Genomic DNA, 16823 nt, shown 5'->3' on the forward strand with positions numbered 1-16823 from the left:
GTTACTAAAGCCTTGCTGCAGAGTTAGCCGAGAAGCTGACTTAAGGGTGGTGTGCATGGGCAGTTAATTGTTTTTTCCTAGCAGGTAGACCAGATGAGGCTTGTCTGATTCATACCACCTAGTCATGAGATAAGTTTCAGTTTTACAGAGTTTTAGAACAAAGATCACTTCCCCAGGCTATTCCTGTCACTTGTTAGTATGCCCACTGTGCAGTTACAGATTATACAAGGGGTAGGCCAGAGTGGGTAGCTGTCCTGAGGCTCTCTTGTTGATTGCCAAATTAACAAAAACACCATAATTCTCTGTGTCAATTGCCAGAAAATCTAACCAAAGACTCTTGTTTGGAACTTTGAGTTCCACCTTCCAACCTAGAGTTTGAGTTAATCACCAACGACAGTGATTTAATCAGTCATGCTTAAGTAATAGAAGCCTGGAGAATGTCTGAGCTGTTAGACACTTCCATTACTTGTAAGAATATCCCAAATTCCCCTGGGACAAGAATGCCTTTGCTCATAATTCATCCAGATCTTCCCTTAAACCCTCTTCACATGGCTGTTCACTTGTATCCTTTAGAGTAAAAATAAGTCAGATGTTTCTCTGGGTTCATGGAACTCTTTTAACAAGTTACTGAACCAGAGACTGGGTTGTGGGAACCCTTGACTTATGGTCAGTGGGCAGAAGTTTGGATAACTTTGGGATTTGCTCCTTGGAGATGTCATCCATCAGGAAGGAATGGGAAATCTTGAGACCGATCCTTTACCCTGTGTGGTTTGCAGAATGCCCCAGCAGTGCCAGATTTTAGTAAGCTGTAGGACCTGGCATTGGCACCCAGAGAGAACTGAAACTTGATTATAAAACGTCTACCCATTTGGCTCTGTTTAATTGTGTTTAGGAAAATAGTTTTTTTTTCCTTAGTCTATTTGATGTTAATGATAGATGTGTGTCAACTATAATTATCTGAATCTTGTATCAGGCTCATTTTGGAAGGAATTATCTTTAAAAGGTTTTCAAAAGTATTACAACAGAACTAGTAACATGTTGGAAAGAGGTAGGTAAGTGGTCTATAAAAACATATTAATCCACTCTTTGAGTAAAATGAAAGATAGAAGATAACATCCTAACATGAAAATCATCATCTTACATGATTACCTTTTAATTACATTGTGTTTACATTTTTATATCATTGAACCTGTGACATAAACTTGGTACTTCATGCATTTGTAAGTTCAGAATTATATCATCCATTCTTGTTTTTATATAGATTTTATATTAGTTTTTTAATCATATCTCTGTTTTGAACATAACAAAGAATAAAGAAGAATAAAGAACATAAAACTTTTCATTTCTATAGCTAATTCACTGTATGGAGTGTTCTTTCTCCGGCTCCTAGAAAAGTTTTAATCAAACATTGAGTGGAGTTAGAGTGTTTTCAAAAGTTTCTATGTATGGCAAAGAGCAGTAGCCCTGTCCACTGTCAGTTCCCAGTGGGCTGAGCTTCTTTCTGTCTACTGTCTTAGGTGACACCTTTGGTCCCTCATGCAGAATGGGATTGCAGTTATCTGGTTTTGGTCCCAGAACCCTGTATAATTGCTGTTTGTTTTTTTATTTTGGATGATCTGAATTCTTGTTTTGAAAAGTTTTCCTTTTTAATATTTCAAAGTCTTTGCATTACTGAGCTGTGTTTGGAACAGAGTTGTCTGGTTTCTCCTTTTTACTCTTAAGTGCTCCTTGTGTCAGAGTTCTGAACTTGTTGCTTTCCATGGTACCTCTGCTGGCTTTAACCTTCTTTATTCCATTCCTCAGACTCCCCAAATGCTAGTAGGACAGGCATGTGTGCATCACCAAACCTGGTTTTTTAGTATATTGATTTGGGAAAGATTCTTAAATTACTTTTTGGATGAGTTATATTGACAGAATCTTAAAATAGAAAGTTAAAAGCTTGAAAATTATTCTTCAAGTGGAAATATTTCATGGTCAGTCAATGAGTACAGTAAAGCCATTTGAGCCAAGTTTGAAGCAAGCTTCATTAAATACTGTTCAGGATGATAGACACCCGCCAGGTCTGTACCCAGGATTCCCAGAGAATGGCTGCAAATTATATTAATCTGGTGCTTATAAAGGCAAAACCCACAAGGCCTTTCCTGCCTTTGTCCAATCAGGGGCAAGCATACATGTTGATGTACTTCCTGTCTACATATCTCCTGCAGCCTATGTGTGGTCAGACATCCCTGTGTAGTTGTGGCAACCAACTTTGTGTACAGAAGTGAGAATGTGTGGCTTGTTAACTTAAATGATCAGTATCCCCTAGCATTCCAGGATGTTATCTGTCCTTGGCAAGTGGGGTTTCCAGTTAGAGACATTATTGCTTTATAGATTTCTTAAACACAATATTTTAAATGTGAAGCACAACTTTAGCCCTCACACAAGACGAGAAATCTGAGGATTCTACTTCTGAAAAATATGTCTTTTCCTAAGTCCAGAGTAGAAGAAATCTTAGATCAATATACCATTGTTTTCATGATCATTAAGGCATAGGTCATTGGGTCATTGGAAAAGGGCTAGGGTAGCACTTCACTTTTGACATCCTCCCCCACCAATTTTCTGTTTCTGTAAAGCTGTTTGATATCAGTGTAGTAGATAAAAACAAAAATCCCAAATCCAAAACAAACCCTCAGTGACAAAGACTAATAATCACCAATCTCTTTCCTAATAGATGTCACTGAGACATCTTATTAAGTGCATATCATTAAGTGTTTAAAACACAGAGGGTAAACTTCATCAACGGGAGAACAATCCCTTGAAAAGTTTGGGATCATCCTTAAGAGCCATTTGGAAAAATCACCTGTCATATGGCGGAGGTTTCAGAAGAACCTGATGTGTCTTAGTCCAGATAAAAAAAACACAGATATGCTAGAAGAGTCATAAAGACAAAAAGAAGGAGATAAGCAAGAAGGGAGATGAGTGCAGGCCTACGGCCATCCACTCCAGTGCTGCCTAACTGTCCATGCAGAATGAAGACTATAGGTTCAAAATCCGACCCCAGTCTCTACTCAGGAAGATGTCCCCAACTTTTGCCCAAGGACAGATAACAGAGCATTATGATAAAGTGTCAGTGTGATACACCAGATGGAGTCCTGTGGGTTTTCAAGAGTCCTAGGCTCTTTTTCTTCTTTGAAGTGACATCATTGTCATCAGTACCACTCTATTTTGGTCATTCCCTAAACTATATTTAGCTGACTTTCTCAGGCTAATTTCCCAGTAGAAAGGGTAGCCTTCACACTGAGGACAAAGTTTTAAGACCTAGCCTTCTGATCTCTGTGGGGAGAAAGAAACGAAAGATTTCACATGGAGTAGATATAGATGTCCTTTGTGTGTTTAATTTTATAGTTTTTCCAGTATGCTATTGTTTCTGTTAGTTGAGTTATTTTGTCAGAGACAGCTGTTTTTATTCTGAGAAATAAGCCTGAGGAGAAAGTGAAAGCACAGGGACTTGGATGCTGCTAACTCTGCCCTACCCTGAGGTAGAATCAGTTCCCTACCTCCTTTCTGTGTATTTACTTGCCATTTGCCTGGCTTATTTGGAGCTGGAAGGTACTCATGTAGCCATCATTTTGGATAGCGTGTCTTGGTACTAAATGGATACACCTTATGTCTAGCTCCCCTCATTTTCTTTTATCTTTGGTCAGAGATTAGCTTTTTATATATTTCATCTTTAACATTTTTTCAAAATTCTGTTTTTCCTCAGTTGGATAGGCACCAGGGTACAGTAGCAGCTCTTCTTGTATGCTCCACTCTTGTCCTCTCCATTGGAAAGCATGCTGGCTTCATCCTGTGTGCATCCATAGGAGCTCTTCTGAATGGGGCTGGGACCATCCATCTCTCTGTGTTAAGACGTAGTTATACACAAGATGGCATCTCTTCCTTGTCATTCTTTAGCCAGAATGAATGTAAGGGTCACTCACTTTTCTTATGTGACTATATCAACACATTATATTAATATAATAAATTAACTTTTATTTTTCTTTCCTCTCTGTTTCAGACTCCTGGGAGAGTTGGCTCTCAAGGTTCTGATTTAGATTCATCAGCAACTCCTATAAATACGGTGGATGTCAATAATGAAAGTTCTTCAGAGGTATGAAAATTTAATAGAGAATAAAATTCACCGTTTAATGGAAATTAGCAAATATAGTAATGTTTGGAAACAGATTATGTTCATGGGGAAAATTCTTATAAATTATATTATTACAATTTTGAGTTATCTTTATAAAAGCATACCAATATTTGGCTGTAAGAGTGAAAAACTGTATATTAAGATTGAAAATTAATACTACCAGTTTGTCTTTTGTGTCACCATCTCAGTTTAATGAAGAATATTTTAGTGTTTTGTATATGCGTGTAGTGTTACAAACTGTTAATTAAGTATTACGTTATGTGTTACATTTTCCAGTATTTTCTGATTTTACTTATGACCTGTTAAATTTTACTTTATCTTCGTCAACTTATTAAAAACTAGTAGAAATGTAAATAAGCTTAACATTTCAATTATAAAGCCTTTTAAGTTGTATTACATTTATTTTTAAGAAGTGATTTTAAGAAGTATTTGTTCATTATAGAAAAAGAAGTCATAAAGAAAGCCTGTGTTTACGTCACTCAGTGGTGAAGCCCTTAAATGTTAGGATAATCTTCCAAGTCCAGGAACCAAGCAAGGTGCCTGCCGCACAGCTCTGCTAAGACCACCACAGTGCATCTGCCGTCTGCTCCCCACCCCCTCCCTCCTGCTTCCCTCTGAGTGGCTCTTGCCATTGTAGAATGCTTTTTCTACATGCATTGACATGTTGATGTGACTTTTCTCCTGTGATAAATTACATGCACTTAAAATAATATTTTTATACCTTTGTATTCTTGGGGCAAATTCACTTGACAGTGATGTGTTGCTATCACTATTTTAGTATATCGTTAGATTTACTTGTTAATTTTTTGAGGATGTTTACCTATGTTCATGATACTGATTCACTTTTGTTGGAGACAAATCTGATTCTCTGTCCCTGGCTGGCCTTGCATTTGCTACGTAGCAGTCAAAAAACAAAACTTCTGAAAATGTACCGGGATAGATATGGGTGTTACTGAGAAGAATCAGCAGGAAGGAGGGAGTAGCACATCTTCTGTGCAGCTTTAGTTTTAGGTAGGTGTGGTGATTTGACTAGGCTTGGCCCATGGGAGGTGGCACTCGTAGGCGGTGTGGCCTTGTGGTAGGTGAGTCACTGTGGGGGTGGGCTTTGAGGTCCTATGCTTAAGCTTTGTCCTGGGTGGAAGAGAGTTTCTTCCTGGTTCCTTTGGATCAAGAACTAGAATTCTCAGCTTTCTGTCCAGCCCCATGACTGCCTGGACATTGCTATTTCTCCCAACATGATGATAATGGACTAAATAAACCTCTGGAACTCTTAAGCCATCCCTAATTAAATATTTGCCTTTATAAAGGTTGCCTTGGTCATGGCGTCTCTTCACAGCAATGAAACCCTAACTAAGACAGTAGTTACCACCGAAGATATTCCCAGTAGAAAGGATGGCTGTGGCATAGTTTAGAACTGAAGCGGCTGAAGAAACGAGCCAAGGCAGTTTCTGGGCAAGCAATGCAGAACACTGGAAATCTTTGAGCTAAGAGTATATCTGCATGGTGTTTACAGACTGGCTTGACGAGGTAATCAGGCCACCTCTTTCAGGCTTCAGAGATGTTATGCACACTTTGGTTAACTCTCTGTGAAGTAGAGAAGCCCATGGAGAATCTTGAGCAGGGACATGATAAGATAACATGCCTGCCATTGAGTACTCTGTGTAGCTGCTGTGTTGAAAATATACTTAGTGGGGTAAAGTGTGCGTGCATAGGGGCCATCTGCTGCAGTATGATGGTAGCTAACATTAGGGGATGACAGTGGAGGGGCTGAGACCAAATGAAGGGGTGTTCTGAACGTAGATCCAGTAGAACTTTGTGGTTTTGTGAAGTTTTATATTTTCTTGGTAAGTCTGTAAGCTTCTTGAGAAAGGGGACATTGCCTTTTCCATGTTGTTTTTAGCACCACATCTAATAGCTAGAGCAGAGTAATCATGAAGTAAATCTGTTTTAATGAATGATCGGATGACTGGGCATGGACATTACCATAACAGTCATGGCCAGAGTAAAACATGCTCTAAACTGTGAGTAGCCAAAATAAAGCAGAACTGACAAAAGTCATCTTTTAAAGAAGTGCTCTCTGTAGTTCTAGTATTTGGAATCTGACTGTCTGAAAGACAACTCTTTGACCAGTTAAAAAAAGGTGAATTTGTGTTCCTTGATTTTGCTCCCTGGATAATTTCCTTGAGGGACATAAACAAAGGAATAATGGAGTTTGGAGAGATAGCTCAGCTGGTAAAGTACTTATGAGGATGATCTGAGTTCCACCAACAGAGTGTTAAGTGAAATGGTTCTGATGTGTGCTTGTAATTCCAACATTAAGGAGTTAGAGAGAGACCCCTGGAATATGCTGTATAGACAGCATTGTTTGCATCACCATGGTGCGTTCTAAGTTAGTGAGAGACCTTGTCTCAAACAGAACAAAACCCTAAAAGATAGGCAGTGTTTGAGGAATGACACCTAAGGTTCTCTTCTGACTTTCACATATATGTATGTGGAACACCCACACAGGTACCACACATGCACCCTCCCACATACATTCATATCTCTCTCTCCCTCCCTCCCTCCTCCCTCCGTTCCTTTCTCTCTCTCTCTCTCTCTCTCTCTCTCTCTCTCTCTCTCTCTCGCTCTCTCTCTCGCTCTCGCGCTCTCTTTCACACACACACACACACACACACACACACACACAGAGACAGACAGACAGACAGACAGATAGACAGACAGACAGACAGTCAGTCACACACAGAGAATGAGTGGTGACTAGGAAATGTTTACTGAATGCCTCTTTTGTACTGGATAATATGTGTGTTTTGCATGTTGTGTTGGACAGCTTTTCAGCACTTGAAATTAACAAAAGAGGAATGTTTTAGTCAGTGTTCTATTAGCTTTTATTGGGGCTTCCACATAGTTTTAGCTATTTAGTTCACTAACCTCATGGCAGGGAGCTTGATGGCGTACAGGCAGATGTGGTGGCTGAGCTTCTACATCCAGATCTACAGGCAGCAATAAGAGAGAAACACTGGCCTGGTTTTAGCCCTTGAAACCTCAAAGCCCACCCCTAATGACATACTTCCTTCAACAAGGCCACACCTACTCTGATAGAGCCACACCTCCTAATTTCTCTTAAGTACTGCTATTCCCTGATGACCAAATATGAGCCTATGGGAACCATTCTTGTTCAAACCACTACAAGAAAGATGGATTTATTTTGGCTTACAATTTTAGCAGTCTCAGTCCATGATTGCTTAGCTCCTTTATTGGGGCTTGTGTTAGATATAACATCATATCATGGAGGGCATTACTCAGCAAAGCTGATTACTTTGTGGCATTTAGAATAAGAGACAAAGATAGAGACAGAGAAACAGGAAGGTACCAAGGACAAGACATACCTCTCTCAGACTTACCCCCATAATCTAATAATCTAATGTGATTAGGTCCCAGGGATCAAAGTCTACATTTGTTTTTACAAAAAACTAAGTTCTACTTTGTTCCTACTGTTTTTTTTATTTACTTTGTCCATCATATTCTTAGCTCCTTTAAACTTTTCATTGTTTTTAATCTTTTCACTTTTCTTATCTGACATAATCTCAAGCCATAAATCAGTTTAATAGCCCACATTTTAAAATGTAGACGTTTTTAGACACAGTTTTTTTGTCTTAGTTACTTTTCTCTGGTGTGAACAAGTACCATGATCAAGGCAACTCTTACAACAGTTTCAGAGGTTCAGTCTATTATCATCATGGTGGCGACCATGGCATCATGCAGACACTGGTGCAGTAGCCGAGAACGTCAATCTGATATGTAGGCAAAGACAGAGTGACTGAGCCTGACATGGGCTTTGAAGTCTCCAAGCACATCAGTAATGACACACTTCCTCCAACAAGGCCACACCTCTTAGTCATTCTAATCCTTCTCAAATAGTGCCATTCCCGGATGGCTAAGCATTCAAATTTATGAGCCTATGGTGGCCAGAGGATCAGAAAGAAGCATTATGTATTGGGGATTACACATATGAGAAGAGTGATCTTTACTGAGTGGACCGTAGTAAAGACTAAAAATTACTTTGATTAAGACAATTTGTTGAGAACATAATATCACATTAAGGTTACCTGTCTTACCTGTCAGAAATTTCTTGATCTAAAATAAAATCTAACTTGCTAATCTATACTGGGTTTTAGATAACTATAGACAAAGTACCATAAACAAAATTAATTTCAAATGCATAAAAAGAGTATTTGAGCCAAAGCAGCTGTCTACCATATGAACAAGTAAAGGAAAGAAAGTTTATTATGTGAAAATGGGGACTAATTTTTAAAGTTCTGCTTCAGATATGCCTGCTGGAGATTGGTTCTCATGTTTGATTCAATTGGGAACCTGTGTGTCTGAATGCTAAAGATCCTTGTCCCCAATTGGGTTTTGATTGATCAATAAAGATGGTAATAGCCAATGAATAAGCATAGGGCAGGACCCGTAGAGTTGCGTGGGTAAGGATGCAGAGAGGAATGGGAACGGGAGAGAATCGCCACGACTTGGGGTGAAGTATGGATTGCAGGAGCAGAAGGAGATAAAGCCAGCAGCCATGTGACATTTCAGGTGGGTGGCCATTGGCCCCTTTCCTGCCGGGGCCTTGGGTAGCGGGGGAGGTTTAGGAGTGCCCAGCCTTTGAGGTAGCTGAGACATTTTAAAAATAAGGTTGTGTGTGTGTGTGTGTGTGTGTGTGTGTGTGTTTCATTTGTGGATTCACAGATAGCTCTTGGGCGGGTGTATGAGTGAGATCTGCCAGGAGTCAAAATGGTGTAGCAAAAACTCATGGCAACATATACCTTTCACCATTTGCAGATACACCTTGAAATTTCCCTGACCCATACAAAAAGAGATTGGTTAATTTCTTCCTATAAATGTTTGCATGCTCATGTTTTGTTTTATTAAAACAAGAAACTAAAAACTAAAAGTTGTTATTTCACAGGGTTTCATCTGCCCATTGTGTATGAAAAGATGTGTAACTGCTATTGACTTGTCGGAACATTACCAGCAAGTACACACTGAACTCGAGACGAGAGGACAGGAACTTCTTAGTGACTCCAATGTGACTGTGGGTCCTCTATATTTTGTTTTGGCAGCTTGGTTATGGGTTGCTCAAAATAGCTTTGTTTTCACCATCTTGGTGTTGGCTCCCTTTTATGCTGTAAGGGAATATGGATTGCTTTAATTATGCATGCTTAGGGGAAGAATCAATAAAGAAAAGGCTCTTGGGTAGTCTGCTTGGTTTCTCCTATTGTTTCCAGCTGTCTTTGTGAATTTGTAAATAAACACAAATGCTTTATATATGTTTATATACATTTTGCCATGAAATTTGAAATATAAAGTGGTATTTCACTATTTGTAGGATTATCTATTATTTATGCTTTATTAATTAATGGATTATTAACGCATTCAGATGAAAATGATTCTTGCACAGGAGGTTTTGTATCTTAACAGCATTAGAACCTGAATCTAAGGCTGTTTCCATCTTTGCTCTCGCTCTCCAGGCCCACAGGAGGTGATGAGTGCCCATCATCACCCGCTGTGGACTGTGACGCCTGCTGTCTCGAGAGCAGTGCTCTCAGCCTTCCCAGTGTTGCCCCTCTTCAGCAGAGTCCTCAGGCTGTGGTGACCCCTGCCATAAATTATTCCATTGCTACTTCATAATCGTGATTGTGTTACAGTTATGAGTCATGATGTAAATATCTGTGTTTTCTGATGGTCGATTGACCCTCAAGGGAGTGGTGATGTACAAGTGAGAACCTCTGCTCTACAGGGTGTGCTGTGGCTGTCTAAGGCTGGGAGGGCAGAGTACTAGGGGAAATGAGGTTTAGACTGAAAAGAATTTTCCTAATTATTTTGTAATGTGTTTCTTTTTAAAATTTGCTTTTATAAGAGCAAAAAAATCTTAACTCTTTTAGTTCCTTTAAGAATATCATAAAAGAATGAAACTTGGTGCTATGAGATACTAAAAGTATGACTCTTTTTCTGGCACAGGCATATATAAGAAAATAGCCCAGCAAACTCACTTGATGTGTTTATGAAGTACTTCACATAGAACAGATGTTTAAGTTGTAAAGGAGAGAGAAGATGAAGCAGGCACACCAGAAGTCTCTGTGATAGATAGATGTCATCTGTGTAGAGGACAAATGGCCGATTCAGGTGGGGCAGTCTAACAATAGTTAGACTGTGCAGTGGTATGATACTGGCTAAGCCAGTTGACGCAGGCTAGCCAAGATGGAGGCAAAAAGGTCTTAGAGATCTGCTTAATATCTTTTTGGTTGTCTAGTAGATGTGTAAGATTTTCTTCATTGTATTTAAGTGAGAGTGACAGTCATAGGCACTTGCTTTGTGACTAACAGGACCCTCGGTTCCACAGGACTACCTTAAGTCAAGGTAAGTTCTAAGCTGCACTGGATCCAAGAAAGGATTGCAGATAATAACCCTTGAGCAAAGAATTTATTGCTTTCAACCATAAATAAACAAGTTTTTGAAATTTGTTGACAAATTTAGAAAGATATACTTGTCTATTTTTATCACATTTTTGCTGGTAAATATTTCCCTGCTGTTTTATCTTCTAGCAACCTTGGTGCCTTGAGTGTAGATTAGAAAAAATTAGTCTCTTGTATTTAGATTTAATATCAAACTCTATGAGCTAACAGGTTCATTTGCTTCATTCCTGGGTGATTAGTAGAAGCTAATTATATTTTAAAGTGGGTATGTAGTTTTAGTAAACTTTCTATAACTCTGTTTCTATCTAATCTATCATACTAATAATTTTTAGAAATGACTTTTGAAATATAAAATAACGTAAAAAAGTAGGTTACAAGAATTAAAGAATCTTGCTAGAATTAAGAGAGGAAGATAATAATTGACTTATGCTTACACTGTTGTCATCATGCAAAGACTTAATGGGAGTTAAGAAAGTGGGCAAATATATTTACGAAGATTTATTTTTCTTGCAGCTTTGCCAAAATTTAACTTTTATTTAAATATTGAAGATCAAATTACAGGGAAAATTCGTGCATTTGGACTACTAATTCTAAGTTTTCTCTTAGGAATGAATCAGTTTTTTTCTGAGGTACTCACCTGGGCTGTAGAAGTTGTAGGTGCATGATGACATACTTCAGGGGCATCGTTACTCTTCTGGTACTCATGGTATCTGACATCCCAACTCGTACTTAAAGGCAACAGTCAAACATCTGTGGTTCATACATGTAATCCTAGTGTTCAGGATGCCGACTGTGAGTTTAATGCCAGCCTGAGCTACCGTGTGAGGATTTACCTCAACAATAACGCAAAGCAACAAAACCCTCAAGTTGTAAAGGGTGAATGATATAATTTTTCAAGGAACACTGTAATTTTCTTACTAGCTAGCAGTGGAACTTATGATACAAGTAAGAAATGACAGGCTAAATAGTATTGTTATTCATGTGCTATTTTATACCACAGGCATGTAAGCTAGTGTCATGTAACAGCCATTCGACAGGCCATAAGCATGCTAACTAAGCATAGATAGAGCCAGTGGGAACATGGTGGTAGACCACAGGTAGCTGGAGATAGAGTAATCCCTGCCACATTATCATGGAAGGTTCTTTTAGAGTCACAACTAAAACCATAATGCATTTGGAGTCCAATCGCATCATTTTCCTTCTCATTCTGTCTTTCTCTTCTCTGTGTGTCTGTGTGATACAAGGGATTGAACCAAGTGTTTTGCACCCATGCTGTTTGGCTATTGACAGTGTTAATTCGGCGTCCAGAAAAAGTACACTCGCACTACTACTTTGAATTTTTGTTCATTTCGTGGTTTCACGGGATCATGGTCTTTATTCACCTGCTGAAACCCCCTTCCCCTGCCCTTCTCTAGAGCACACTAAAAACCCTGCTTCCTCGACAAGTGCACTTCTGTTCATAGCCCTTCCTACATCTTTGTTAGTGCTTCTGCATTTCCTCAGAGGACCTGGTTTTCATTTCTCTCAGGGGACACTCATTCACTTTTCAGAACCTGATCCAAAAATCTCATGTGAGCAATATTATTGTTTTCTTTCTTTTTTTTTAAAACAAAATCTCAATTGTTAATTTTACTAATGAAGGCTCAGGAGCTAGATGCTGGGGTGAAAGCCTGCCAGCTCAGAGAGACAAAGAAGGCACCCAGCTGTCCTCCCTCCTCAGCCCACATCCCAGCAGCAATGCCCCTCCCTCACACAGGCTCAAAAACCCTCCTTCAATCAAAATCTCCACTTCTACTTCCTGTACCTCTCTCTGTCCGTGCTCCTGACTCCCTCTCACTGGCTCTGCTTTTCCTTAATAAGCCTATGTCCACTTCCTGTCAATTGGTTGCTTGCTCTGCCTCTTGACCTATGGTTGACTTTATTTAATCCTGTTTGCAGTATTCAAGCAGAAAGCTCTTGGATTAAAGGTGTGTACTAAAGCTGAGCCACTTCACAACTAGAAACAGTTATTTTCCCCAGTAAACAACACAGTCTTGGGGTTTACAATGTGGTCACACATCCTGCAATACAATATTTACATGAATACATGCAATATGTAATATAAATATATATATAATATTTATATTAATACATACTAGATGAAGCTTCAGTAGGATAGAGATGAGATACACACATGATATTTATATATACTGCTTCTATTAACATAGGTCTTTCTCTGTGTCTACTCTATGGAGTTATCTGGCAGTGTTTGTCTTTCTGTTAGTGAGCTTTAGTTTTGCCGTGTATTACATCCATCCATCCATCCATTCATCCATATTGCCCATATGGGGCATAGAGGTAAAGAGATCTAATATGTTGTCAGAGTCAGAGAACTTGACAGGTCGATGGTGTTGCTGAGAGCATGAAGCAGTATATGTGAAGGCACAGAGAGCATGGTGTGCCCAGGGACATAGGTGTTCCACTGTTGCTGAGTGTGTGGGGTAGATTTAGAGGGGTTTGGCTATCAGATTTTATAGGTCATTAGCAGAATGGCCGTGAAGAACTTGTGTGTCATGTGGATGATAAAGATTAGTAACCGAGATAAGTAGATAGTAGAAGAGATGTAGATAGTAATGGAACAAGAGACGCTGCAGGGAGGGTGGGAGGAAAACGTAGAGGGACGAATGCTTAGGTGTCCTGTCCTAATTTACCAATGAGGTAGAAGAGTCGCTCATAATTCTTAAGTTTATAGTTCATGTTGAAAGGGGAAAGTTAATGAAAAGAAGTTTGGGAAACAGGTCAAGGCTTGGAATTACTATTTGTGAAATGCCTATGGGATGTATGTAGGGATATATGTTCCTGCATGTATAGATCCAGAACTGCCCAGCATAATACTGGCTCGATGTTTGGATTAGCATGTAAGTGGTTTCTGAAGCCACTTGCATTATTATATACTAGGGAACAAATGTGGCAGAAGGGTCAAGGAGAGACTATTGGGACAGCTGCATGTCTGCCTCACTGCTCCAGTGCCAGAGCACTGCTGCCGGCCAGCTACTCAGGTGCCAGAACACTGTGTAATAGGAGTCCCAGCCTGTGTCTTCTGGTGGAGAAAGAGCAAGCTCTGGGATGGATGCTGTGGTTCTCAGTCTCCTATGTACCCAAGCACTGCTAAGGACTGCAGGGAGTTGAGAATGGTGGTCCTATGTGCCATGTTGGAAGGGGATGGCTGAGCCTTGGATTGGGCAGAATCCAGTTTGGTTCTGAGTGTAGGAGATAGTCATTGCTTGTCCAAACTGCATTACTTTTATGGTGGAAGTGAACTCATGTGTTTAACTCAGGGTGAACCATGGATTAAGTATATTTTGCAGTCCTGGGTTTTTTGTTATTCCAGATGAATTTGAGAATTGCTCTTTCTATCTCTGTGAAGAAATGAGTTGGTATTTTGATAGGGATTGCATTGAATCTGTAGATTGCTTTTGGTAGGATGGCCATTTTTACTATATTAATCCTGGTGATCCATGAACATGGGGGATCTTTCCAACTTCTGAGATCTTCGATTTATTTCTTCAGAGACTTAACGTTCTTTTTCTTTTTCTTTTTCTTTTTCTTTTTCTTTTTCTTTTTCTTTTTCTTTTTCTTTTTCTTTTTCTTTTTCTTTTTCTTTCTTTCTTTTTTTTTTTGAGCTGGGGACCGAACCCAGGGCCTTGCGCTTTCTAGGCAAGCGCTCTACCGCTGAGCTAAATCCCCAACCCGAGACTTAACGTTCTTGTCATACAGATCTTTCACTTGCTTGGTTAGAGTCACACCAAGGTATTTATATTATTTGAGACTATTGTGAAGCTTGTAATTTCCCTAATTTATTTCTCAGCCCATTTACCCTTTGGTAGAGGAAGGCTACTGATTTGAGTTAATTTTATATCCAGCCACTTTGCTGAAATAGTTTGTCAGATGTAGGAGATCTCTGGTGGAATTTTTGGGTCACTTAAGTATACTATCATATCATCTGCAAATAGTGATATCTTGACTGCCTCCTTCCCAATTTGTATTCCTATGATCTCCTTTTGTTGTCTAATTGCTCTGGATAAAACTTCAAGTACTATATTGAATAAGTAGGGAGAGAGTGGGAAGCCTTGTCTAGTCCCTGATTTTAGTGGGATTGCTTCAAGTTTCTCTCCATTTAGCTTAATGTTGGCTACTGGTTTGCTGTATATTGCTTTTACTATGTTTAGGTATGGGCCTTGGATTCCTGATCTTTCCAAGACTTTTAACATGAAGGGGTGTTGTATTTTGTCAAAGGCTTTCTAGCATCTAATGAGATAATCATGTCATTTTTTCCCCCTTTGAGTTTGTTTATATAGTGCATTATATTGATGGATTTTCAAATATTGAACCATCCCTGCATCCCTGGGATGAAGCCTATTTGATCATGGTGAATGATCATTTTGATGTTTTCTTGGATTTGGTTTATGAGAATTTTATTGACTACTTTTGCATTGATATTCATAAGGGAAATTGGTCTGAAGATCTCTTACTGTTTTGAACAATGAAAGAACTTCTAGGGGAGTCACCGTCCCTGACCTCAAGCTATCCTACAGAAAATAGTAATAAAAAGTGCATGACATTGGTACAGAGACAGATAGGTAGATCAATGGAATAGAATTGAAGACCCAGAAATAAACTGTCATACCTATAGTTACTTGATTGTTGACAAAGAAGCTAAAACCATCCAGTGGAAAAACAACAGCATTTTCAACAAATGGTGCTGGTTGAACTGGAGGTCAGCATGTAGAAGCATGCAAATTGATCTGTTCTTATCTTCTTGTACAAAGCTCAAGTCCAAGTAGATCAAGGATCTCCTCATAAAACCAGATACACTGAAACTGATAGAAGACAAAGTGGGGAAGAGCCTCAAATATATTGGCACAGGGGAAAATTTCCTGAACCAATGGTTTAGGCTCTAGGTCAACTATTGACAGATGGGAATCTCATAAAATTGCAAAGCTTTTGTAAGGCAAAGGACACATTCAGTAGGACAGAATGGAAACCCACAGACTGGGAAAAGATCTTTACCAACCTATATCTGATAGAGGGTTAATGCTCAAAAATATACAAAGAACTCAAGAAGTTATACTCCAGAGAATCAAATAACCCTATTAAAAAATGAGGTACAGAGATAAAGAATCTTCAAGTGCGGAATCTTGAATGGCTGAGAAGCACTTAAAGAAATCAGTAGCCTTCCTCTACACAAAAGAGAAACAAGCCGAGAAAGAAATTAGGGAAACGACACCCTTCATAATAGTCCCAAATAATATAAAGTATCTCGGAGTGACTTTAACCAAGCAAGTAAAAGATCTCTACAATAAGAACTTCAAGCCTCTGAAGAAAGAAATTGAAGAAGACCTCAGAAGATGGAAAGATCTCCCATGATCATGGATTGGCAGGATTAATATAGTAAAAATGGCCATTTTCCCAAAAGCGATCTACAGATTCAATGCAATCCCCATCAAAATACAATCCAATTCTACAAAGAGTTAGACAGAACAATTTACAAATTCATCTGGAATAACAAAAAACCCAGGATAGCTAAAACTATCCTCAACAATAAAAGGACTTCAGGGGGAATCACTATCCCTGAACTCAAGCAGTATTACAGAGCAATAGTGATAAAAACTGCATGGTATTGGTACAGAGACAGACAGATAGACCAATGGAATAGAATTGAAGACCCAGAAATGAACCCACACACCTATGGTCACTTGATTTTTGATAAAGGAGCCAAAACCATTCAATGGAAAAAAGATAGCATTTTCAGCAAATGGTGCTGGTTCAACTGGAGGTCAACATGTAGAAGAATGCAGATCGATCCATGCTTATCACCCTGTACAAAGCTTAAGTCCAAGTGGATCAAGGACCTCCACATCAAACCTGATACACTCAAACTAATAGAAGAAAAACTAGGGAAGCATCTGGAACACATGGGCACTGGAAAAAATTTCCTGAACAAAACACCAATGGCTTATGCTCTAAGATCAAGAATCGACAAATGGGATCTCATAAAACTGCAAAGCTTCTGTAAGGCAAAGGACACTGTGGTTAGGACAAAACGGCAACCAACAGATTGGGAAAAGATCTTTACCAATCCTACAACAGATAGAGGCCTTATATCCAAAATATACAAAGAACTCAAGAAGTTAGACCGCAGG

General features: G+C 39.1%; 1 protein-coding gene across 5 annotated transcripts in view; it reads left to right on the forward strand.

Annotated features, from left to right (window-relative positions):
* The window catches only part of Eea1 (early endosome antigen 1), a 118660-nt gene that overhangs the window by 25574 nt on the left and 76263 nt on the right, over nt 1-16823 (forward strand). For 2 of the 5 annotated variants that reach the window (XM_087557203.1, XM_087557204.1), the window contains exons 2-3: nt 4040-4132; nt 9135-9260. In XM_087557203.1, coding sequence (XP_087413329.1) covers nt 4040-4132; nt 9135-9260 — 219 coding nt within the window. 5 annotated transcript variants of the gene reach the window in all.

Source organism: Rattus norvegicus, chromosome 7 (genome assembly GCF_021556685.1).
Source record: "Rattus norvegicus strain SHRSP/BbbUtx chromosome 7, alternate assembly SHRSP_T2T, whole genome shotgun sequence".
In the NCBI taxonomy this organism is placed as follows: Eukaryota; Metazoa; Chordata; class Mammalia; order Rodentia; family Muridae; genus Rattus; species Rattus norvegicus.